Below are 25685 nucleotides of genomic sequence, written 5' to 3' on the forward strand. Positions count from 1 at the left end.
GGGCCATTTGGGTTTTTTGGCATTAAGTTCTTTGAGTTCTTTATATATTCTGGATTTTAATCCCCTGTCAGAGGAAGAGCTGGCCAAGGTTTTCTCTCATTCTCTACTCTCTCTTCACACTCTTGGTCGTTTCCTTTGTTCTGCAGAAACTTTTTCATCTGATGGCACCTCCCTCCTTGTTTCTTGGTTTTATTTCTTGACCTTTAGAGTTCTTGTTGACAGAGTCAGTGCCTGTGCCTCTACGGTGGGACGTTGGCCCTGCGTTTTCTTCCCGTGGTTGCAAGGTTTCTGGTCTAATTCCTAAGCCTTTGATCCATTTTGATTTGAGTTTTGTACAGGATGAGAAATAAAGACCTAATTTCATTCTTCTACATGTGGATATCCAGTTTTCCCAGCACCATTTGTTAAAAAGACTATCTTTTTTTCCAGCGTATATTTTTGAGGCCTTTGTCAAGTATCAGATGGCTGTCTATGTGGCTGTGTCTCCGTGTCTTCTGTTTCAGTGTTCTTCAAGTCTGTTTTGATGCCAATCCACTGCTGGGTTTGTACTGTGGCATGATTTCTTTTAGTGTAATTTTTTGCTCTATGGTTTAATTTGAGATCAGGTTTTGTGGTGCCTCCTGCATCACTCTTCTTGCTCAGAAGTACTGGATTGCTTATTCTTCCAAATGAACTTAAAGACTGTTTTTCTAGTTCTGTGAAGACTATCATTGGCATTTGATTGGGGATTACATGAGATCTGTGGATTCTTTAGGCAGCATGGCCATTTTGACAGTATTGATTCTGCCTTTCCAAGAACATGGGAGGGAGGTCTTTCCATCTTTTAAGACTTCTTCAATTTTGGAAAATAATTTTCTCCACCATCTCCCCTCCTTAAGGTGCCTTCCTTATGCAGCTGAAGTCCAGGCGAGGGCCACTGCCTGCAGTACACTGTCCAGGTGGAAGAGGCCGTGTCAGGGCAGGCATGACACCGCATTAGCCAGTAGGAGTCTCGTGGTCAGTGCTTGTCTCCCCGCAGGGGCTTTAATTTCCAACCCACTCCTTCCCGTTGCCCCTGGAGGCTCCAAAAGGAGCCCCCTCCCCCATGAAGGAGATGAACAGGCTTCTCAGGATCCGTGGTCAGTGGTCAGCTTGGCTGTTACCGCCTGTCGCGTCTCTCACTAGTGCCACAGCCTATACAAACACCCCACGGGGCACCCCCATCCCTCCATGCACCACACGCAGGCTCAGATCCTGGGGGCCGAGGGTTCATTCAGATCACAAAAACTGCGAGGCGGAGACAGTGGAGTCCAGGGTCAATGACAGAGTCAGTCTCTGGGCATAGTGGTTCCTGGCAGGGGCTCAGTGGTAGTAGTTACTGCTGTTAGTACCTCCCTTCTGATCATCCTCCATGTTGCCGCTGATGAAAACTATTTTAAATGACTTAATGTTAGATTACTTGATGCTTAATGGACACATTTTCCCTTTGGTGCTTCTGAGTGGCCAGCGTGGGAACCCTCGTCTTTCTGCCTGTGTCGATTCCTCCCTTTCTCTGCTGGCCACACTGAGGTCTCCTGTCCCTGCAGAGGTTCCATAGGGCCCCAAGTGGATATAAAGTTCACAGGGTAATAACTAGCTTCCTGGCAGCTCAGCTTTGTCTCCTGTGTCCTTAAAAACTCTGTTAACACTGTATTAACATAATAATCGCTATCCCTTGGTAAGTAGTACACGACAAGTACCCTTGCTCTGATTTCGAAGACAAGGAAAATGAGGCCCAGGACGTGGGATCAGCATCCTCAGCTGGGAAGTGGCAACCTGTGCTCAGGGCCGGCCCTGGCTCTGGGCCACATGCGTAACGATGCTGCTGTTCAGCTAACAAGAGCACGTGGATGAGCAGAACGTGCCTGGACCAAGCACTGACGGCAAGCAGGAAGGAACCAGCTCCCCTGTGTGGGTCAGGGCCCATCTGCTCTCCCACTGGGCCCCTGTCCACCAGAGTTCTGCAGGAACCCGAGGAGGAGGAGCGCTCCGGCCAGCCAGGGAGGCTTAGCAGCCAGACACCCAGAGGGGTGCATGCTAAGGGAGGCTCCAAGGAGCCTGCTCAGAGCTGGACTCCCCTTTGACCCTCCAGAGTAAGCCTCTCAGTTCCTCCTCAGAAACCTTCACACAGGAGTTGTGTCTTCTACAACCAAAATGCCGTTTGTGATCTTTCTTGAAATTAAGGTTTATGCAGCCTCTGCGTTCTGCTCACCTGGCCAGGTGGGCACATTAGCAGAGGATTATGGCCGCCAGGAAAAACTCCCTTGACAAGGGGACCATGGCTCCAGAAAATAGCAATTAAAGGGATCATAACACTTGATTTGAGATGTTATCTTGAGGAAAGAGAAAAACTATGCCAGCCAGTTTATTATTCCAACTTGTGTCTGGCAGAACGTCGGCTCTTACTGCTGGTGTGCACAACTCAGACTGGACAGGGAAATGTCGACTGGTTCCCTTGCCTGAGTTACCTGGGAAAAACTCTTGGACGGAGCCCTGAGCTTGACATTGAGAGCAGCAGCATTGAGGGCTCGATTTCATTAAGGGTCTCTTTCTGAATTCATCAATTGTGTGATTATTGGCTTCTCAGGAATTTGAGTGTGTGTCTACCCTGCCAGCACCTCATTCACCAGTGACCCTCTCCCATCCCACACACACACACCACGCCATGTTCATGGGCTTCATATTTAGCGTAGTTTGTGGTGTCACATGCAGGCGCCATCTCTGGTTGCACAGGTTGGAAGACTGCAGGTAGCCTGGTTTCTGAGCTGCCCGTTCGTTAATGTTTTCTTGTTATCAATAAGTACCTTCTTTTCATAAAGCTGGCATCATGTCAAATGAGCATTTTGAAAGGATAAGATGATGTCATGCAAAGCATTATCTTGTGTCATTTAAAAACATTCCCCAAAGCACTGCTGTGACATATTGTTTTCCTTTAACTCTTTGGCCACTATTGGATGGGTAGGCCATTTCCACCTCTTCTTTGTGATAAATGCTACTGCCATAAACTTGGTTTTATGCCTAAATCTAAAAGCTGTTTGCGCGGTTTCATTTTTATGGAACTGAAGTTGCTTTGGTAAGGCTGCCTGTGACTGAGTGTCGTATCTTGCTGGAGACTCGGCGTCTCTTGGGAGCTCTCGGGGTAGGTCAGGCATACTCCTTACTGTCACATTGACCTCTGTATTTTCAGATTCATTGCACACATTTTCTGCATTTGGAAATTAAGGGCACAGAGATGAGTAAGTGCTGGGCCTAACCCCCAGGAGCCCAGACCCTGGGGACAGTCAGGAGGCAGGGGGTTGCCACCAGTGCAGAACCCTGGAGTGGGACCTCCTGATGACTTAGTGACCTTTTTGATATTGAAACTTCTCTCTTTGTAAACCGCAGCAGGGACGGGCATGCTCTTTGCTTGCTCCTGTGTGATGGGCACATGGCTCCTCTTAGTGTGGGACTGGCCTGGCACCTGTGGCCCTGGTGACTCCCACGACAGTGTCATTTCATGCTTCCTTCCTTCTTCCTTTCTTCTTTCCTTCCTTTAATTCACAGCAGCCTTAACCTCGTGGCCATGTCTTCACAAAATCACCCCTCCGACGTCTGTTTTGGGGGCACCTAAATTCAGTTAATCCAGTAGATTTCTGTGGCCTCCTCTGGGCCAAGGCCACTGACCTATCATGGAAAGACTGTTTTCAGCAAAAGCAAGCCTCGTTGGTGTGGCCGACCCACCCGCACACTGAGCCCCGCAGTGGAGCCCCTTTCCTGCCCTGCTCAGGACCCTGGAGTCACCCTCCTCGGCCTCACAAGGCTGCTGAACCTTTGGCCTAAGCTCTGGCTGGTCTCAAACGTGAAGCTAAGAGCCTCTGGTATGAGGCTCTTAGGGACTTTGACTGCAATCTGAGCATTTCTTTTTTAAAAAAATAGTGAGAGTAGCTTACCGTGTGTTATCTTTGGGCCATAGGAATATGAATGTTATATTATTTTTTACACTTATCTGTATCTTTTAAACTTTTTAGAAGATGATCCCTAATAAAAGGGAGCCCTTTAAGGAAGTCTGGGTCAAGGGCAAGCAAACTGCTTCTGTAAAGAGCAGGATTATGAAAATCTTAGTGAAAATTGTGGATATGACACAGGTGCTTATACAGACCTAAATGTGGCCATGTAGAGCCTGACATGGTGGTGCACACCTGCAATCCCAGTGACCAGGGAGACTGAGGCAGGAGGACTGCAAGTTCAAGGCCAGCCTTAGCAACTTAGTGAGACCCTGTCTCACAGTTAAAAAAATAAAATGGACTGGGGATGTAGCTTATTGGAAAGCACCCCTGAGTTCAGTCCTAAGTAAAAAAAAAAAAAAATGTAGCCATGTAGAAATGGAAGAGCAGTTCTTACCTCATAGGCCCCTGTACTCAGGAGCAATTGCCATTGACACTCTGTGGATAATAGTTAAGAGCCATCACCTCTCTTCCAAAAATGGTTATGCATGTAGCATTGTCTGTGCATAGTCTCTTTCAGCCATAAGGGAAAGGCTATAGTCTAAGTCAAAGGGAGGAAGGATTTTCTTTGTTTTCCATTGACACATTAGGGCTGTTTTGATACCACACACCCTGTCTCAAGTGCATATTGTCTATTTCTCACTTCCAAATTGTCATATAGATGTGGCTTGAGGTCACACCTTGGATTCTGTCCTATTGTGATGGAGGACGACCACATGCTGCCTTTGGGTCTGCACCTGGGTGCTGTTGATCATCCACAAGGTGCTCAGGAAAGCAGCTTTTCAAAAGCAGAAGTAACTTTGTCATCAACAAAGTGGTTCTTCCAGAGCCTTACTGATTCCCACCCGAGCTAGGAAACTTGTAGACCTCTTGGACAATAGGTGAACTGTTGGTGTTAAGAGCTTCCAAAGGCCAGTTTATGTAGTGTTCAAAACTGCGTGGTTGGTCACCCCAAAAGGAGAGTTCCTCTTCTAACAAACCTAAGGTTATATTGGCTCCTTTGGGCTCCATGAAACAGGACACTGCAAGACGTCCTGCGCAGAAAACGAGGAACAGTCTGCCAGATAAACAGAAGACCACAGGTTTTGGAGCACCCAGAACCTCCCCATGCTCCTGATCTGTCTCCCGGTGTGGCTCTTTGCCAAGGCTGGACCTTTTCCAGTGGCTGTCATGGCCCTGGACATCACATGAGGGAATGACAACAGAGGCAGAAAAGGGGGGTTTTTATAGGAAACAAAATCATTTCCAGAATGGCCCTTTCCTCTTCTTCCTGCTTGGAACTTGGATGCAATGCTGTGGCTGTTTTGCTTTCCTGAGGATAAAAGCTCAAGTCCAAGGTTGCAAAGTAAAAAGGTCGGGGAGCCTTAATGAATTCCTGACGCAGGGGCACCTTCCTGGAATGCTCACCTCCTTCCTTTTATGGTGTAGATAAATCATAGGTAAACAAGATACACCCCTCGCTTGGCTAATCCACCGTGGTACTGTGGGCTGAATGTCATCCTGGCACATCTGAGGGCCAAGAGGATGACAGACTGGAAGGCACAGACAGGCCCCACAAAGACTGCACGGAGGATGAGAGGACAGAGGGACCATGGGACATGTGTGTTCAGACAGACAGACCAACCCGAGACACATAGACCAGGAAGAGGAGGGAGGCCAGGCTAGCCCTCATCCCTGGCTCAAGTCACTGTGTGTGATGGTCAGTTTAGCCCACAGAGGAAGACATGAGCTCAGTTGGCAGTACTTGAAGGGATGTCAGAGGACAGGTCCTTGACGGCCACAAAGCTGAGTCTGGGAAGTGATGTGGTCATCAGCAGCCGGCCATGGCTGAGGTGACAGCAGAGCCATGGTCAGCAGTGACAGGGAAGGCAAGAAGAGAAACACGTGGACAGAGCCTGGGAAGGCCTGTGTGGGAAGGCTCATGGAGGAAGAGGATCTGTTCATCAAGGCTGGGCTGGACCAGAGAGGAGCCTCAGGGTCCCAAATAGGGAAGAGCCAGCTCACCTGGCTGGTGTGTTAAGGGTTCATTGCCCAGCGAGAATGTTTCTCTGCCCACTTTTAAGACAGAAGTGGACTTCTCCAGGCGCTCACACGTGAGTGGCCGCAGCACTGCCCTCCTGGCTCCAGGCAGAGGCAGCCACCTTCTTCCCAGCAGATTTCATCTCCAACATTCTGCAGAACAGTTCCCTTCTGCAACTCACCACCACCTCTGTCTACCTCCCTTGAGTATTTTTGGATGGATTTCCAATTTGATACATGAGCATTCCATCAGTCAAAACAATCTTTTTAATGAGCCTCTTGTCCTGACAGCTGTGTTTAAGATAGGGCATGGGAAGTGGGAATGGAAATCTGGAAAATTGTCCATTCTGGATTGAAACCTTAATGTGCGCCCGCACTCCCTCCACACACAAGCCTGCCATCTTCTTTTAGAAATAAAGAGGAAATTATGAATAGCAAGAAAGATGTAATTTGTGCAAATGAAAAAAAAAAAGATCTTCTGATCAGATACTCAGAGAAAGATGAGAGGGAAGTATAATTATTGGTGCCGCCTGGGTACGTGACACACAGCTTCCTGCTGGGTGACCCCGGGCGTGCTGCTGATTCTCACTTGATCTCCTCACAGCCCTGGGGTGGTTGGCACTCGCCCTGCCTTCCAGATGAGGACACCGAGGCTCAGAGGCAGGTACACGTGATGCCCACAGCTTGGCAACAGTGGAACCAAGCTCAAGCCTGTGTCCCTTGTCACCTGGCTGCCACCCTAAGCTGCCACTGCTTTTCTGCCAACCACATATTAATATTAATAAAATACAGCCTCCTTGCATATTCCACACACAGCTTTTGAATGCCCAGCTCATCAGGAAGGGAGACAATAAATTAAAAAACTGGGCCTAGCCTCCCATGGAGAAAAGGAATAAGGGGCATTGGGACCGTAGGCTGAGAACTGACTGATCCTGGAGTCCAGGGTGGGGAATTGACAGGAGTCTGTGATCACCCACCAGGCTGTGGACAGAGGGCAGCCAGGCATCTCTGGGCCCTGAAAGTAGCTGCTTCCCACAGCTGCTGTTTACCCTGGAGCATGGGAGCATGGGCTCCAGGGGGCAGAGAAGATCCCTGTGCTTTTGCCTTATAAGTGGGCCGTGGTGCAGTGGTGTGGCAGTTATAGACAGGAACATGGCCCCCTGGGCTACCCGAGTGTTGGTGTGATGATTCTGACCATGGACTCTTCCCTTCACTCTTTTTTGGGAACTTCTACCCCAGAACCAGTTCATCCCAGTTAAACTGCAATGCTCTAGACTGGCTGTTACCAGGTTCACTCCTCTGCCACCAAGAATTGCATGCCATCCCCTTCTCCTGCCTTCAGTTTCATTTAAAATATGACTTTTGTCATGTAATGTTTAGGTGAGGTAAAACAAATGTGATTTATGTGACTTCTTTTTAGGTTAGAAAAAGCCTTAAAATGAAACAAAAGGAATCTCTTTGGGTTGCGCAGGATGAGCTGGCCTTGAGTGAAGGTCCTTGCAACAACTGGATCATTGCTTCCTACTGAAGTGAAACTGGGGGAGGGAGAAAGAGCAGTGAGACCCAAGAGGAGGCTGCAAATCTAAACAAGCCAGATGTTTCCTGTCACATGGGCCAGACATCTGATCAATGCCTGAGGTGACCAGATGTTCGAGTGTAAGCAGAGCACCCACTAGAGGGGAGGCATGACCCAGGCTTCCAGCAGCCCAGCCCAGCAGCACCTGGTCCTGTCACAGTGGTGACGTCTTCAAGGGACTCAGCTTCTGAAGTAGAGGGTCCCCACTACAAGTCACACAGCAGCAGAGCAGTCAGCTGGGCACCCCCATCACCCAGAGGGTCTGGTGCAGATAAGAGCCGCAGACAGGAGCAGAGGCCTCCCCGAGACCCAGCTGTGGGGTCCGCAGACTTCAGGACATCTGGGGGCCAGGACGGTCTCTGCCCAGGGTCCTGAAGCTCACTGAGGAGCAGCTCTAACCCAGCAGGCCCCCTGTGCCTGGCCAGTCCCTGGAGGGCTGAGAGGCTCTAAAACCACCTGCCCTCCCAGGTGAGGGCTTTTATTATCGAAATACAGAAAGATCATCTGACCCTCTAGACTTTACATATCAGAACAGCTTTCAGGATTTTAGAGAGTTCCTCCGACAGAAAGCTGCATGTGACTCAGTGAACGCGAGCATGTTGCAGACCCCATGCAGGCACCCTGCTGCACAGCACTGCTTGTGTGCATGCGTGTGCGTATCATCTGTAACGTACCTATTGATGTTTTATCTGAGAAGTACACACTGAAGTCCTAAATGGGAAGAGGGCTTTCCAGCAATTCCCTTCCCCCTCCCTTTTATTATTTGATGTTCTGTATTTTTACAATATTTCCTTTTATTTTTAGCAATCTTGTGTTGTTTTTTCCTTTACTTTTTAAGAATTCAGACACATTCTTAAGCTTACAGAAGAGTTGCAGGAGTGACGATGGTGAGCAGAACACCTGGGTGCCCTTCACCCACCTTTCCCTGCCTCTAACCCCAGCTGCTTCAGCCCTCCCTTGTGTGTGAGAGCCGCTGTCTACACGTGTACCCTTTTCTGATCTGTTCAAGGGTAAGCTGCATGCACCATGTGTCATCTTATTTCTCTTACAAAGCACACCCCACAACACACATCTGCTTTCTTGCTCCTGGTTCACTTAACCATTTTTCTTAGAAATCACTCCACTCTCGGTACATTTATCGTTCTTGTTCTTTTTCGCGGCTACAGTGTGTTTATTCACACTGCCGTAGTGTATTCTTCTGCTCTCCTACCTCATGCGTTACTTTTCTTTCAGGGTGGATAACTGGGAATTAAAGCCAGAGGTGCTCTACCACTGAGCCTCAGCCCTTTATTTATTTATTTATTTATTTATTTATTTATTTTGAGAAGAGTCTTGCTAAGTTGCCCAAGCTAGCCTTGAACTTGTGATCCTCCTGCCTCAGCCCCCTGAGTTGCTGGGATTTCAAGCATGTGACTTGTTACTTAGTTTCTATTAGGATATTTCTACATCTCACTGTTAGATTAATGAGATATCATGAGACTTAGCCAAAGTAACTGTTAGGTTGGGGTGTCTAGCAGGAGACCCAGAGACAGGGATTGGAGTTGGCTCTTGGGGTCAGGGAGGTGAGGAAATAGGACAGAGGAAAAGCACAGAAAGTTTGGTCTTAACCATCATCTGACTGCAGCCTAATCCACGGGGCTCCAGAACACTAATCAAACCATACATGTGGTCCCACCCCAGTGCAAGAACTGACCTCCACCCTACCCCATGTACAATAATACATTTTAGAAATGTCGAAGAATTTTAAATAATATAGACTAGCCCATAGCAGGCCTTCAGTAAATGATAGCTATTATTGTTGTTATTCCTTCTTGTTTGTTTATTTTGGTAACAGATGTAATTCATATATTATTCAGGTTATCTGTCTAAAGTTTACAATTCAGTGGTTTTCAGCATATGTACAGAGTTTTACATTCAACACCAGGATCCATCATACACTATTTCCATTACCACATAAAGCAATCCTATACTCTTTGGCAGTCACTCCTCAATTTCTTCCCAAACTCCTCTCCCTCCCCCTGGCTCAAGAAATCTGTCTCTATGGTTTGCCTATTCTTGGCACTTCCTGTAAGTGGAGTCACTCATTTTACTGTTTGAGGAGTGGCCTTTTTGCCTGTCATTGACATTGACTTGGCCTCCTTGTCTCCTTCAATGGGAGGGAGCTTCTGAGAAAAAGGCAGCTGTGGGCTCTCAGCAGTCAATCCTCTCACAGCTGGAGGGTGGCTGCACCAACCTGCACAGGGGCCCTGGCAGGGATGCCAACAGTGTCCACCACAGTAAGCCATATGAAAGGACTATGTTAAGAGTGAGACAGAAGATGTATCCAGTACTGTGAAAGAAGGGGGTAGCAGTTACTCAGAAGTCTATAAAACAATTGAGAACTAATAAATGATTTATCAAGGTTTAGGTTAATAGGCAAAATCAATTCTTATATACTATCAGCAGACAGTTGTTAAGGGAAATTGAAAAAAAACAATTAAATCGCCAGTGGCACCAAAACAGAAATACTTAGGAAGAACAAATAATGTCTAAAACCTCTACCCTGAAAACTTCAAAACACTGATGAAAATAACAAAAGAAGACCTAAGTAAGAGGAAAGATAGACCATGTTCATGGATTGGAAGACTCTTTTAATTGGCATTTTCCCCAAGTTGATCTGTAGGTTCAACCAATCAAAATTCTAACTGCTTCATTTATTGTCAAAGTTGACAAGCTGATTCTAAGCAACCGTAGTACAAACAGTTGGTTTGGGTCAAAATCCACCCCCCTGCTTTTTTCTGGCTACAATGAGGTTTGAACCACAATCAGTGGGCCTCGTGCATGCAGATGCTTAACACTGAGTTAGACACCAGCCCTTGAATTACTTTTTTAAGTGGTAGGAGGTTGACACTCTTTAAAGTAGATAAAGAAGTCTGACCATCAGGTAGTTGCTCCTATTTGTAGAGTAATTGAACTACCTTGTGTTCATTACAGTAGTGTTCCTCGTATGGCAGATATACTTGTCTCACCCAGTTGGATTGACATCCCTTGTTTTATAAAGTAAATTACAAGTCACTCTGTTGTTTTTATTTTTGAAATGCGCAGAAGCTTTCAGTTTTTGAAGAATCTGGAAATTTTGGCTCAACTTTGATGGACCAAACATAAACTTTTAATGGTATACTTTTCTCCATTGGTGGGGTTGGCCCTCCTTTTGTTCTCCTAAGTAAAGTTTTAGTGGCCACAGCCATGCCCACAAGCTTGCATTTTTTCCACATGACTCACTCTACAAAAGAAGGCAGAGGTCTGTAGCTGGGACAGAGCCTGAAAAGAGGAATGACCCTCAAAAGAGGGCTCACGGAAATGTCTGTGAGGTCCCATTCCAGTGCACACCTGTGCCAGGCTGGGAGGCTGGGACCAGTGAAAGGCTGAACGGGAAGTGCTGAGATGCGTGGTGCTTAGGGCGGGCGGGAAGACACACCTGCCCCAGCCCCTTTTTAAGTCGTTTCCATAACAGCCAGCTTAGCCCTCTGTGACCCTGGCCTCCCTGTCCCCGTGCCCCTGCCTTCCCTGCCTCCCCTGCCCTCCAGCCCAGCGGGAATCCAGACTGAAATCCTAGTGCTTCCACTGGTGTGCAGATTTTCACTCTCCTCCCCTGGAAAATGCTCGGAGGCTGTCGGCTCTCAACAGGACTGAAACGCCAGAGAGGATGCAGGTGCTTGGCCATGACAGGCAGCAGGAGCCTCTGGTCGTGTTTGGCTGCTCTGCGTCAGTACACCTGACACTGTAGCTTTGCTGCTGGTGTCCGGAGGCCTGGTGTGTCTGTTTTGCCTCACTGGGCAGCCATTTTGGCTAAGAGCCCTGATGGGCCAAACCCTGAGCTCAGATCCCTCCGTTAAGCAAACACCAAATGTCTCTTAGTCTCCATTTCCTCGTCTGTTAACATGGGATAACAGCCGTGCCCCCTTCGTGGGGAGATTGTGGGGAATGAATAAGTTAGAAACGCTAAGTGTCTAGAACAATGCCTGGCAGGTAATGAGCACTCCAGTGTTACTATTACTACCTAGTCTTGGTCCCCCTTCAGGTTCCAGGTCAGAGAACTGGTACATTCATGTCAAAGCCTCCCCCTCCAGGAAGCCTTCTTACAGGCCTGCAGCACCATGACCTTGGGCACATTGCACCTTTAACATGGTGAACGGGGCTTGTACTTCTGAGTCAGCCTGATCCCAACATGTATCCTAGCTGTGTGACCCAGTACGTCACTTAACCTCTCTGTGCATCATGCCTTCATCCATGTTATGATGATAACTGAGATATTACACATGCCAAGTTCTCAGCTCATCAGAGATGTTCAGCAAATAAAGCACTTTGAAATCATTTGTCCCTTTCTGCATTCTGTTATGCAGAGTTCTTTCCATCACTACCAGGCTATGGAACTTGAGTTTTTTGGGGGCAGGGGGCTTTGGTACCAGGGATTGAACGCAGAGGCTCTTAACCACTGAGCCACATTCCCAGCCCAGCCCTGATTTCTTGATTGTTGGGAGTGGTTGATCTCGCTGCCCTGCTGCACTGCACTCACCCTGGCACCAGAAGGGGTTTGACACCGAAGACACAGTATCTTGCCTTCCCCAGAGAACCTGGAGTGACCCTCCTCTCTGCACACTCCCGGCAGTCCCCGCCACAGGCCACTGGGCTCCAGGAAAGGCGCATAGCAGGGAGACCACTGGGAGTGGTTACTGGATGTGCGGCCCCAGACTGGCAACTCCAGCCCTGCCCAGGAGGGCCGAAAGGATCTCAAGTTGGCGGCCTGTACCTCCTAAAACTGAGAACACCTGCCCCTCCCCTGCCTCATGGCCATTGCTGGGCGCTGACCAGGATCGCCTCATGCCTGCATTCCGGCTCCCTGTTGAGCAGACGGACTCACAGTATTCATGCCCACTTTCTGCAGGGTCACACCCAAACTCTCTTTTTCACTTCCTGCTCTCTGTCTCTCTTTCTCTTTAAATGAGTCACATTTTCTCCTTACCCCTGAGGCAGAATAAATTGAGTGCAACTAATGATTTACAACACAATTTTCGCTGCTGTAGCTGGCAGTGTCAAGATGCATAGCATTTCTGAAAATGTACTCATGCCAGATAAAAATAAAAGGTGTCCGATTAGAACTTGCTTACATTTTCCAGGTCTAAGTCAGTTTTTCATATCAGAATTGTACTGAGTCACATTCGATTTCCTGATTGATTTGAAGCAAGTTTCTGATATTAGAATATTAAATTATACGGAGATTATAACCCCATCCTCTGATTGATTTGAAACAAGTTTGAATCAAGGCAGCTTAAAAATGGCCTTTTGGTATCTTTCTGACATGATACCATGAAGAAATGACTATGAAGCTGATGCCACAGAAAGCCATCCCCTGCGGACACAGCGGCTGTAGTTGCTGGAAATTCTTCTGGCAGTAATTTAAGATGTTTGTCACCTCCTTACAGCAGTGCATAATTCAAAGACAATCTATCTGTAATACTCAATTACAGAAGCACAGAGGCGTGTCGGCCACAGATGACCAATCAATGGCCCAAAAGGAAATTCTGCTCAACTGCTGAAAACACACTAAAATCTGTCCCCGTCAGGGAGGCCACGATTGATTAACACATTCCGGACTCCATCCAGTCATGAATCAGTGCTTCCCTCTCAGAAGCCCATAGAAAGCCAAGGTGGATGAAACATTTTAACGAATAAGGCCCCTCCGACTGGAAGGCACAGGGCGTAACTTGGACTGCGTGTTCCAGAGCTCGGATGCCAGGCTGGACTTGGGCTCCACTCTGGGAGTGAGAAGCTGGCACTGTCCTGAGAAGCCTCCTGGGGGAGGATGGGTTGTTGGCACGTCCCTGCTGCCCTCCGGACCTCTGCCACCTTTTAAGAGCATTGTCATTATTCATCTTATAGACAAGGAAGCCATCGCTCTCAAGGTCAGAAATGTGCCCAAGGTTTAAAAACAGAACAGAGCCTGGGTCTGCAAGGCCGGTCAAAGGCAAGGCTCCTGACATCCTGGTACCGAAGTTGGTACTCAAGTTGGTCCTGCCTGCACCATGTGCTAGCTGTGTGGCTTTGTGCTGGTTTCTGAGCTTCTGTGGGCCACAGTTTTCTCACCTATACAGTGCAGATGATGTGAGTCCTCGAGACCAAGGTCCGTTGGGAGGATGCAGTGGGATGAAGATTGGAAAGGATTTTGTGTCCCACATGACACAAGATGTGGCTGCCGCTCTGCTCCATCCAGGCTGACTCGTGACCCACTCTACCTTGGTACCTGACCTTACTGGAGGCTAGACGAGGAGAACATGCTCAGGTTCAAAACTCCCAGGCTTTCCAGAAGGCTAGAGATGGACCCAGAAACTCCCATCACCAGATGCTCACCAGACTTCCCCAGACCTGGTTCCAACCCAAGAAGCACCTCCTCCGCTCCCCCACCCAACGCCACACCCGCTATGATTGGGTTTTCGCTGGACCATCCAGGAGCTTGCCAGAACTTTGAAAGTAGCACCAGAGTCCATGAGAATGGAGTTTTCAGTCTCCCAGCTTTTGAGACAGACTTCAGCCCCTACTCAGCTGACCATGCCTTTGTAACCCTATCACATGGTCATTGCTTGGTTTCTCACAGGGGACCCAAAATGTTAGTCCCTCATGTAGCAAGGAGAACGCTCTTCTTCGAGGAGGCAGAGGGTTTGAGCAACTGTGCTGCTTACTGGCAGCTTTACCAGGCCCTCCTCAGGCACGCCTGCCACTCAGGATCCTCAGCTGGTCGTATTTTCTGTGTCTCAGGACTTAACAGGTGGTGAGCTGGAGAGGAAGAGGGTGGCGTGCTCTTGCAGAGCAGTGCCACAGTCCGAGGGCCACCTGGCCAGTCACCACTAATGCTCCATCTCCACCAGTGCCAGTGAACACGGCATGAGATTAAAATGAGTTTTTGCCACTAATTCTTGCTAATGTGCACTTATTTCAAAATTGCCATTCTCTCCAAAATAGTGCAGTTTACAACTATGAGGTATAAAGACAAATTTCATAAACATAATTTAGCATACAAAAAAAAATAACTGTGGGAAGCCATCCATATCTAGCAGAATCAGATGTGATTGAGCCTGACTCCCAGGAACTGGCAGCCATGGGTCCCAGGTCACTGGGGAGTAGGTGGCCCTGTGTGGGCATGGTTTACCATCTGGTTCTGTGACAGTTTTCCTGAGCAATTGGCTCCCCTACCTCCACCCCATCCTGCTCATCACAGAAGAAGCCCCTTGGGGTCTTGGCCCCCTACCTGTGTGACTGTAATAAAGGAGAGGTGGGCTCCTCCATCTTGTTAGAGGCCAGATCTGGTATGGCCCGATCAGTCACGTGCCCCCTGTTTGAAAAGAGAATTGGCTCTTGTATGTTTATTGATCAGATAAGTTTATGGGTAACTGATTGATTTATAGCCAGCATCGTCCTCTGGCAGTTAACCCTTTTCTCATCCACACGGGACTTGGTTGAAACCCCAGCAACTAACACTGTGTTTTCTATCCAGCCACTCGGAGCTCCCCGGGCAAGCGTCATCTCACTCCCACTGGGGCCTCTGAGGACACAGGCCGTGAGGCTTTGACACCCCAGGAAGACTACCAAGGAAGCAGTCATTTACACACACACACCCTGTGCAATCAGGAGCTGTTCTTCTGTGGCAGGGACTCATCGGGCACCCAGCCCAGCAGTTGCAGCTGCGCTGTGAACCACACAGCCCAGACCCTGGTGTGGCGTACCTGCTTATCCCTTTCCTGGGTCCCTCTGGCTACCCCTGTCTTGTTCATGTCTCCTCCATGTTTTGTTCCTGCTCGTCGATCAACTTGTAATCACAGTACTAAGGCAGAGAGTGGTGCCCCTTGCTGAGCTCCCCCAGTCCCCTGGAGGCACAGACGCGTGCCTGCGCCCTCTTGCATAGACATTGTCTTTATTTTGCAAATATAGGAACACACTTTTTTTTGCAGCTTGCTGTTCATACAGAATATCACTGGTGCCTTGCAGTGCCAGTGCATGTGAATCTCTTTTTTTAAAATATGATAATCTCCCCTTATCTGAAGTTTTGCTTTCCACAGTTCTTAGTTTACCTGTGGTAAACTGTATCCTGAAATATGAAGTGGAAATTTTCAGGAATAAACAATACAGAAGTTTTAATTTCCTGCTGTCCTGAGTAGCATGACAAAATGTCCTCTGGCACTGTCCTGCTCTGTCCTGTCCTGGGTGTGAACTGTCCCTTTTTCCAGTATTCTCGCTATCTATGCCGCCCACATCTTAGCCCTGGTGGACTTCTTGGCTGTAAGCTCAGCTGTGGTCTTGCTGTGCTTATGTTCAGGTGGCCCTGTTTTACTTAAGGTGACCACCAAGTGCAAGGAGGCAAAGGGGACACCAGGACATAAAACATGCAGGGACAAATGGTGGCTCTGGCTGTACATTGCAGTGCTGCAGGGCATGTGGGGGACACCTGTTGTGCATAGAGCTCAGTTTCAGGCGCCTACTAGGGGTCTTGGGATGCCTGAAGGGCACTGCGATAATGAAGCAGTCTCCCCTCAGCGAGCTTTGCAGACAGTGTCAGCGAGCGTGGTCCTGGGTATTTATGCCCAGACACGACCCTCACATCCCTGGGCTCTTCTCGGGGATTTCTGAAGGATGAATTGCCTTGCGGTGATTTTGCTGGGTGAAGGGAGCACAGTAGCACGGGAGGCGGTACTGCCACCGAGCCCCTGGAGTGGGTGGCGTCTGCTGCCGTCCAGTCAGTGGGGACAGCCCTTCTCCCCGCCCTGGCTGCTTCAAGTGGTGGGGAAGCTGGGTCACCTGCCTCTGTACCCGTTGCATTGCCCCTCGGCGCCGCACAGCCACACCTGCCTCAGGTGAGTCTCCTGGCCTGCAGCACACGGGGCTGCAGCGTCCACAGCTCCATCTCAGGTCTCCTGCTAACAGGCGAGAGCAGCAAGTCTTCCAGACAACTTCCCTCGGCCTTTTTCTCTGTCTCCTCTCACTCCCCTTTTTCCTCCTTCCCTCTCTCCCTAGTCTTTTTTTCTTTTTTAACCAACTGTCTCAATCTCTTATCTCCTTCCTTGCAAAAATTCTTCTAATCCTGGAACAGAAAAAGGACATAAGAAAAAAACTAAGGGCATCCAACTTGGACTTGCTCATGCTTCCGTATTGGTTCACTCATCAGAGAGCTTGCACCGCCCCAGCGTAGGATACTCATGTGGGAGGCACAGTGTGGCCATCACGCAATTTTCATTTAAATCTAAATTTGTTCCGAGATTCAGTCTTTATTGTTAAAAGCCTGGATAGGTTACATTTGGCCATCGTGTCTTCTTAGGCTCCTGCTGGCTGAGTTTCTCAGACTTCCTTGTATTTGACGGTGACCCTGATATTGGAGGAGTACTGGTCAGGTGTTCCTTAGGTTGTCTCTCTTCCAGAATTTTCTGTTTTTCTGGCGACTTGACTGGAGTGGTGGGCTTGCAGGAGGAGGACCTCAGAGGTGGAACTGCATCACAGCCTTAGAGTGAGTCGCACGCACACTGATGTCATCCAGATTCTCCCCCTCAGGTGCACACAGCCCACTCTGAGGGCTTGAGGAGCTCGGCTTTCCCCCTCGAGGGAGGACTATCTCCATGAAGCATTTGCCTTTCCACATGGGAGTTCTGTTTCTCTTTCTCCCACTTATTTCTTTATTCAGTCATTCATATCAACAGGGACTTGTGTAGTTTTTAACACTTTGGGTTGTAATTCAATCCTGATGTATTTGGTTGCTCCACTTGTTAAGCCTGGACTGTCGGGAGCTCTTTCGCTGATGGCCGTGTCCCTCAGACACGCCACAGCGTTGTGGGGTGTGGGTCTTGAGTACTTCCATGCTAACTGGCAGTGCGAGGCGCCTGGCTCGGCTCGCGTGTTTCCTGCCCTGGTCCTGTCACCAGCCTCCTCTCCAGGGCCCAGAGTTCCTCTTACTGGAGAGTGGTTATGGTAGCCAGGGTCTGAGTGCTAGGTGTGCCCTTGGCCCTGTGTCCTTGCTTCCCAGGGTCTCAGTAGACAGCAAGGAAGGGGGTGTCTGGATCCCGGCCTGTGCTGATAGACTTCTGTATGTGTTTCTGTGTGCAGCCGTCTGCATTGATGTCCAGCCAAACATGGATCCATACTGATGCTTCCAGCTGTAATCCATAGCCACATGGGTCATTTTAACCTCCTCACCCATAAATTTTTTCTGCTTTTTTTTATTGAGCTATAACCCACATGCCATAAAATTTACCCTTTTAAATTCAGTGCTTTCAGTATATTCACAAGGTTATGTAACCATCACCAACTATCTAACTGCAGGCCATTTTTATAGTTTCATAAAGAAATATGCAAGAAATTGACTGCTGCTTAGCCGTCATCCCCACTTCCCCCCACCTCTGGCAGCAGTAATCTAACTGCTGCCCCTATAAATTTGCCTATTCTGGACCTTTCATTTAAATGGGGTCCTGTGTTTTGTGACCTTTTGTGTCTGGCCTCTTTCACTTAGCAGTGTTTCCAAGGGTCCTCACGTTGTAGCAGGTATCAGTACTTCATTTCTTTTGACAGCTGAATACTATTCCATGGTATGGACAGATCACTTTTGTTTATGCATCATTATTTAGTGGACATGTAGTTTGCTTCCACTTGTTAGCTATTATGAACCCTGCTGCTTTAAACTTAGGTACACATTTTTGCATAGGCGTATTTACTCATTTCTCTTGGGTATGTACCTAGGAGTGAAACCCTGGATATGGCAACTATATATTTCACATTTTGAGGAACTGCCAGAGTGTTTTCCAAAACAACTGTGCCATTTTACATTCCCACCAGCATTGTACAAGGATCCTAATTTCTCCAAAGCCATGTGAATACTTGCTTTCCATCTGTCTTATTATAGATATCCTAGTGGCTATAAAGTGGTTATCTCATTGTGGTTTTGATTTGCATTTCTTTATTAAGTGTCTTGAGTGTCTTTTCATATGCTTATTGGCCATTTGTATATCTTTTTTTAGAAAAATGTCTGCTCAAATCCTCTGCCCATTTCTTAATTGGATTGCCTTTCTAGCATTGAGTTGTAAGACTTTCATACTTTCTGGATATTAGACCCTTATGATTTGCAAATCGTCTCTCCTGTTCCTTGTCTTTTTCTTTCTTTCTCCCTTTCTTTGATAATGTATTTTGCATCACAAAAGTTTTTAATTTTGACAAAAATGTAGTATATTTACTAATTTACCAATTTAGCCAGTTTACCTAGTGTGCTAATTTGGTTGCTTATACACAAACATTTTTAAGAACATGACTATACATTTTTCCTAACAAACTACTAATTTTTTCAGTATTTTCTTCTAAAGATGACATTTTATATCTTTAATTTTCCTTTGAACTTTCCATCTTGACCTTGTTGTTTGAGTTTTTAATTTCACTTTTAATATCAAATAATAGGGATTTTTTTTTTAAAAAATTAGTTGTTAATTCAGTTTGCCAAAATATTTTATTAGGATTAACTTCTTGTGTTTCAATATTTCATTCTTTCCTCTGCTGAAATAGATCTCTTAATAATTTTTTTAGTGATGATTTGGAAGTATTAAACTCTTAGTCTTCCCCCCACCCCAGGGCCTTGTGCTTACGAGGCAAGCACTCTACCAAATGAGCTATCTCCCCAGCCCAAACTCTTGTTCTTTATACTTCTAAACATATCCTTATTTTGCCCTAAAACTTAAATAGGTATGAAATTGAAGGTTCATAGTTATTTGCCCTGAGCAATTTGAAGGTATTGCTCCTTGACTCTGTCATTGCCGAGGTGCCTGCTCTCTAATTGCCTTTCCTTGGTAATATTTTCACTGTGATGTCTTTTTAAGGTGTTTCTTTTTCCCTTTGATGTGCCATGATTTTACTACATTATCAATATGAGATAATTTTTATGTCTCCTATCTAGTACTTTTTACCTGAGGACCCATGTGTTCCTCCCTTCTGGAAAATTCTCTGCTGTTCCTTCTTCAAGTTCTTCTTTATTTTCTCCTCTCTCTTTCCAGCTCCTTAACCATCCCCTGATGCCTCGTCTCTCACCTCAAGCTCATGTTCACATTGCTTGTGTCTGGGCCTCTGTGTTGCCTTCTGCCTCGTTTTCCCTAGTCTCATTTAGTTCCTGATTTTCCTCTGGTTAGTGTCCAATCTAGAACTTGTCCCATTTGTTGAGGGTCGTTTTTATTTTGAATTTTAATGGATCTCTTTCATATTCACCATTTAAAAACTTTTATTGCCTATCATTCTCAGTTTACACCTGTTTTGTTTCATAACATTTTCTTTTTATGGATATTAGTCATATATTAAGGATTCTTGAACATCAACATATTGATTTTAAATACTTGCCAGACAGATTTCGTGTAATTAATTTCATCTGAAGTTCATGATGGAAGAGTGTATGTTATGGATTTTCGTGTTTAGCATGAGATTTCTCCATAGGTAGTAGAATGTTTTGTTGCAGGTTTAATTTCAGGAATAGGTATTTTTTTGTTTTGTTTTATTTTAGGGTTTTTGTTGTTGTTCTTTTGGGTTTTCTGTTTGTTTTTCTCTTGTCCTCTCTTGACTGACATCTCAGTGTCTGGTGGTTTGGGTGACATCCACCTTGAGCCCTTCATAGAACAGGCTTCTTAGTTGAAATGTAGACCCCCACAGGGATGGCGGGGGAACATGGGTCATTCCTAATGGTGAGCCTGTGTCGGTCCTTCCTGCTAGAACCTCAGGTGGTGGCCAGCCCTCGCCCAGTGGTGCGTAGAGTCATCTCCTGCCAGCTTATTAGAACCGATTATTAATTTTGTGTGTGGGAGGGGATTAAACCTGGGGCCTACCCATGCTGACATGTGCTCTACTACTGAGCTACATGCCCAGTCCCATGACTATTAGATCTTAAGGGATTTTGCAAACTGGTTGTTGAACAGCTTTTAATTTAAGATTAAACTTCTTTAATTTAAGATTAAACTTCTTTAAGATTAACTTCTCCATTAAATTATAGTTAACCCTCTGTACTTAACCAACCACAGATCCAAAAAAATTTTTTTAAATTTGTATCTATGCTAAAAAAGACTTTCTTTCTTGTCATTCTCCTGCAAACAATGCAGTGCAACTATTCACATAGTGTTTACACTGTGCTAGGTATTATAGGTTATCAGGAGATGCTTTAAAGTATACAGGAGGATGTGTGTCGGTTATGCACAGATGTCACGCCACTCTGTACCAGGGATTGAGCATCCTGGGTATTGGTATCCACGGGGATCCTGGAGGTTGAGGAATCCTTGTGGATTAAACGGCAAAGGTAATGAATACTCACAGAGTTCATCACAGTTAGTTCTTTGGCTACACAGGACTTGTCTCTGCTGCCAGGGTTGCTCACAGCTCCTGCAGCTGTGTGGTGGAGACACTGTAACAGTGCTGAGCGTCTGTACCTCCACCCCAGTTCAGGGTTGCTCACAGCTCCTGCAGCTGTGTGGTGGAGACACTGTAACAGTGCTGAGCGTCTGTACCTCCACCCCAGTTCAGCGACATCGACATCGAGTTGGCAACTGACATCGGCCTTGACTCAGGGTATTACACTGTGGAAACTCACTGGCCTTGCTAACCATCTCCCCCACCCACTAGCTTGAAGTACTGGCCAGACCTGCACTACCCCGTCCCTAGCAGTGACCTGTCCTTCCAGCTCCTGTAAACAGAGCTCTCGCCAGCACGCGTCAAGCAGAGGGCATGCGTCGTCCCCACCTCACGAAGGTGCTGTCAGTCTCTGACATTCAAGAACTTGATTCCAGCGGTGTTTTTGTCCCACTTGAACTTTGCCTTCCTGTACAGCTGTTGACCATGTTGCTGAGCCTGCTCATGTCCTTTGGTTTTCTTAGGTTCGATCTATCATGGCTGTAAGCTTGGAGCAGGGGAGAGACATCAAATACTGAACATGCTCTACTCTCTTGATTAGAATGATAAACATTTTTTTAAATTTTTTCCTTATGGTCACAGTGCTAGGCACTGAATCCAGGCCTCACACAGGCTAGGTAGGCAAGTGCACTACCACTGAGCTACCCAGCCTGTGGGCATTACGTTTGTGCTTGGAGAGCCGCCACTGAGTGGATGTCAACCTGAGTGTTTTCTTTTCTCCTTTATCTCTTTCTAAAGTGACTCACTGCATCTTTCTTCTCTCATCTTGTTCGTTTTTGTCCTAGTTACAGTAAACTTATTAATAATACATTGTTGTGTATGAATTATCCTTGAAAAGATTCTGGATGTCACGTATGCTGCTTTTTTAATTGCATGCAGTACTATGCATTCAATATAAGGAGGTACAGTTCACAGAGTAAAACACTAGAGCCCGCAGGAGACCCCGTGGGAATCCTGGGCCCCCTAACGTCCTGCTCCCTTCCTTGCAGGTGTCAGAGCTGTGTTCTCAGGCCACTACCACAGGAATGCCGGGGGCACCTACGAGAACCTCGACATGGTGGTGTCATCTGCCATTGGGTGCCAGCTGGGCAAAGACACCCATGGGCTCCGAGTGGTGGTGGTCACCGCTGAGAAGATCGTTCACCGCTACTACAGCCTAGATGAGCTGAGTGAGAAGGGAATGGAGGACGATCTCATGGAGCTGATGAAGCAGCAGTGAACCCTTGGTGGTCTGTCCACCTTCCTCTTCCACGAGGTTTTGATTTTGTTTTGTTTTTGCCAGAAACAGCATCAGCACACAAGCCAGCCCCTGCTGGGATGTGAAAGTGGACCAGGCAGGGTTGTGAATTTACATCCTTTGGTAATTACATTAAAATATAGCTGCCTTCCCCTGAAAAGGAGAGAGGGAGTCTGGAAATAATTTTTAGTTGTTATGATATTACACTGTCTCTGGGTGTTTGTGTAAATTCTCCTAATGGTGTATTTCTCAGCTCTGCTTTTGAATTGGATTGTTTCTGGCAGCGTCTAATCGATGTTTACCTATTGACCTCAGTCCCAACTTGATATTCACGTGTGATCTTTGATAATTCCTTGAACAAACTGCATCTGATTACATTAAATTGTGGTCATGACTCCCCAAAATGCTAGACAAAGCAAAGGTCATCTCCTTTCCTTCCTAGCAAAACAAATAGCTGCCTCTCCTCTTACGAGCCACGCAGACTTATTTTAACAAGGAGTCAAGTAGCCCCCACTGGCTGTTCAATTCTGAGACTTCCGGTGTTGCTGACAGTAGAACCAGAATACAGTCAGTGCAGGTCAGGACGTGAGTCTGTCTCCCTGGTGGCTGCAGGCTGCTACATTGGCCATTTATGAATCTCTCATCCAGAGGACTAACTCCGAGGCACATGAGGTCATTCCACAGCCCCTTTTGTTCCTCCACGTTCACACTCTGGTGCTGCAGTGGGTCTGCTGGTGGGTTCTCGTGGGACTCGATGCCCCTCCATTAATGAACCTCTTAATTGCATCTGCCTCAGCAGAAAATGTGGGAATCGATGCAGAGATCTCAGAAGAAGCAAACCAGAGGTTCTGGGGGGCCAGACACACTGCTTGACCCTGATCTGCACCAGGACAGTGCCCCTGGTGGAAGAGCTGGGCCTCGGGTGAGCACCTTTCACATCAGCTGCTCAGCTGCGTCTTTTCACTACTCCTGCCACTGTGTGCTTTCACCCAGGTGTCCTTTCTCTGCAGTTGTCCTTGTAGACACGTAACCAGGGACTCTGAATCCTGCCAGGGAAATTTTACAGTATTATACAATAGCATTTAGCAATCCTGAACTAACTTTAAAAACTGACTGGTTACAAATGAACTGCAAAGTCCATTAAATTAAAAAACTTTCCTGTTAAAAAGTTTTAGTCAATGTAGCAAAACTGTGAGAAATTAAATAGAAAGATAATTGGATATGTAAATTCATAAGGAACAAAAGACGCGAAGTTAATTATACCACACATTGGTGACACACCATAGCTCATTGTTATGCAGCACAAGAAAATTAAAAAATGTTCAAAACTAGAATGCTCTTGTAGAGTTTTGCTGCGTTCTTGTTTTGTGTTCATTCTTCTTTATGACAGGTATGAATAGAAGTTCAGAAGGTGAGTCCAATCCAGGACATAACAACTAAGCCACTTGTTTGAGACCTGGTACCAGGGACTCTTGGACACAGGGCTCTGACTCCCCAGGAGAAATGGGAAGAGTTTGATCACAGTGGACTAAAGGTGCTGTCTGTCCTGTTCCATATGCTGAAATGGGGATATATAGGGAAATAATTTAAAGTAATAGACATGCAACTTAGTAAATCCCCATCCCCCAAAATTGGATAAGTGAAAGAACTGGTTGAAAGCGCCCCAAGCATATGCTAAGTAAGAGGAGCACTGTGAAATTCCCACCATCTTTTATGTAACGGGATCATGAGCCCCACAGTGGCGAGAGGTTCATCATGAAGTCAGAAAGAATCTCCATAGATGCACACATGTCCGTGTATCACTCAGATAATGGACCATCAATTCACTTAATGGTTCCATTTTCTTTAAAAATGAAGAAAGAACAGTATGAAAAGAAAAAAACAAGTGCCTTATCCTGTGAAAAATAATGAAAGACTTGACAGGTTCGAGTGCTGTGGTTTTGAGTGTTGTTTCAGGTGCTTTGACTCAGAAAAGTAGATCATGTGGCCAAGGTCACCCAACTCAGTGGTGGGAACAGAAGGACCGAGATGCAGGCAGTTCGCATCTCCAGCCCAAGCTCCTTCTCCACCCCCTCCTTGGAAAATGCTTTTCAGAGCTGGAGGTTGGCACCAGCTCAGTTCTGGCCACACACCACAGTGGGTACCTCTGACCACTTTTTCTGGGCAAGAATCCAGTGTCAGCCGGAAGCCTGGGATTTCATGCTGGGATTTGCAGAGTCCAGATGAGGCCCAGAAGCCCCTTCCCTGGTTGCGCTAGGTTCAGGGTGGCAGAGTCTATATGAGGAACAGATGGTTCCAGGCAGAGAATTTCGCTGGAGGAGACAACTGAACCATTGGGTCACAGAACAGCTCCATCCACAGTGGCAATTGCTCTAGCCAGCAATGCTTCACTCCTCACTCTGGTTTGAATCTGAATGTGGTTTTTCACCAAAAGGTTCGTGGTTGGAAGCTTGATTTCCAGTCTGGCGACATGAAGAGGTTGAGACCTTTAAGAGGCAGGGCCTAGTGGGAGTCCCTAGGTCATTGGGGGTGTGCCTTTGGAATACTGCATTTCTCCCTGAGGGATCCCCACCACTCTGACTTCCTGTCTCATCATGTGATCTTGCCCTCACCTTTGCTCTGGCTACTGGGATGCCATCTGCAACGAAGCCTTTACCAGAGCTTAGCCAATGTTCCCAGACTGATGCCTGTGCCACGCCTTTGGATCCCCAGAACCGTTAAGTAATAAACCTCTTTTTTTGATAAAATACCTAGCCTCAGGTATTCTATTCTGATAGTGGAAACAGACTAATACACCCTTTGTGTGTGGTTCCTGGCCACTGTGTGCTTTCACCCACGTGTCCTTTCTCTGCAGTTGTCCTTGTAGACACGTAACCAGGTACATCAACCAGGAAACATCAACTGTCTCCACTTCCAGTTACTCACTTTAACTGTGAAAAGCAAAGGGCTGCTAACGGGGGAGGGTTATTTAAGACAATCTCAGATTGGACTGTCATGACTCAAAAGAGTGAGTTTGTTAATAAGGGTGGAGTGACAACCACCTAACTGCATTTACTTTATTTCCTTCCTTCCTTCCTTCCTTCTTTCCTCCTCTCCCCTCCTCTCCCCTCCCCTACCCCAACCCCCGGGGCACTTTGTCACTGAGCTACATCCCCAGCCCTTCTTGTTTTTCATTTTGAGACAGGGTCTTGCTAAGTTGCTTAGTCTCACTAAGTTGCTGAGGCTGACCTTGAACTGAAATCCTCTTGCCTCAGCCTCCTGAGTTGATGGGATTATTAGAAGCATGCACCAGCACACCCAGATAAGTTCACCTCTTCTGTCATGTTTTTCTCCTAAGGTTGGGGTAAAGAGGGCTGTGAAATCTAGTAAACTATGTCACCAGCAAGTGGACCACTGCATCCTATCTTGTGAT

General features: G+C 46.9%; 1 protein-coding gene across 7 annotated transcripts in view; it reads left to right on the forward strand.

Annotated features, from left to right (window-relative positions):
- Positions 1 to 24460, forward strand: part of Cpped1 (calcineurin like phosphoesterase domain containing 1) — a 102930-nt gene extending 78470 nt beyond the window's left edge. For all 7 annotated transcript variants that reach the window (XM_047534259.1, XM_047534260.1, XM_047534261.1 and 4 more), the window contains one exon: positions 22026 to 24460. In XM_047534259.1, the coding sequence (XP_047390215.1) occupies positions 22026 to 22255 (230 nt within the window). In that variant the 3' untranslated portion in view covers positions 22256 to 24460. The remainder of the gene's footprint in view (positions 1 to 22025) is intronic.
- Positions 24461 to 25685: the final 1225 nt, after the last annotated feature.

Source organism: Sciurus carolinensis, chromosome 18, assembly GCF_902686445.1.
Source record: "Sciurus carolinensis chromosome 18, mSciCar1.2, whole genome shotgun sequence".
Taxonomy (NCBI): Eukaryota; Metazoa; Chordata; class Mammalia; order Rodentia; family Sciuridae; genus Sciurus; species Sciurus carolinensis.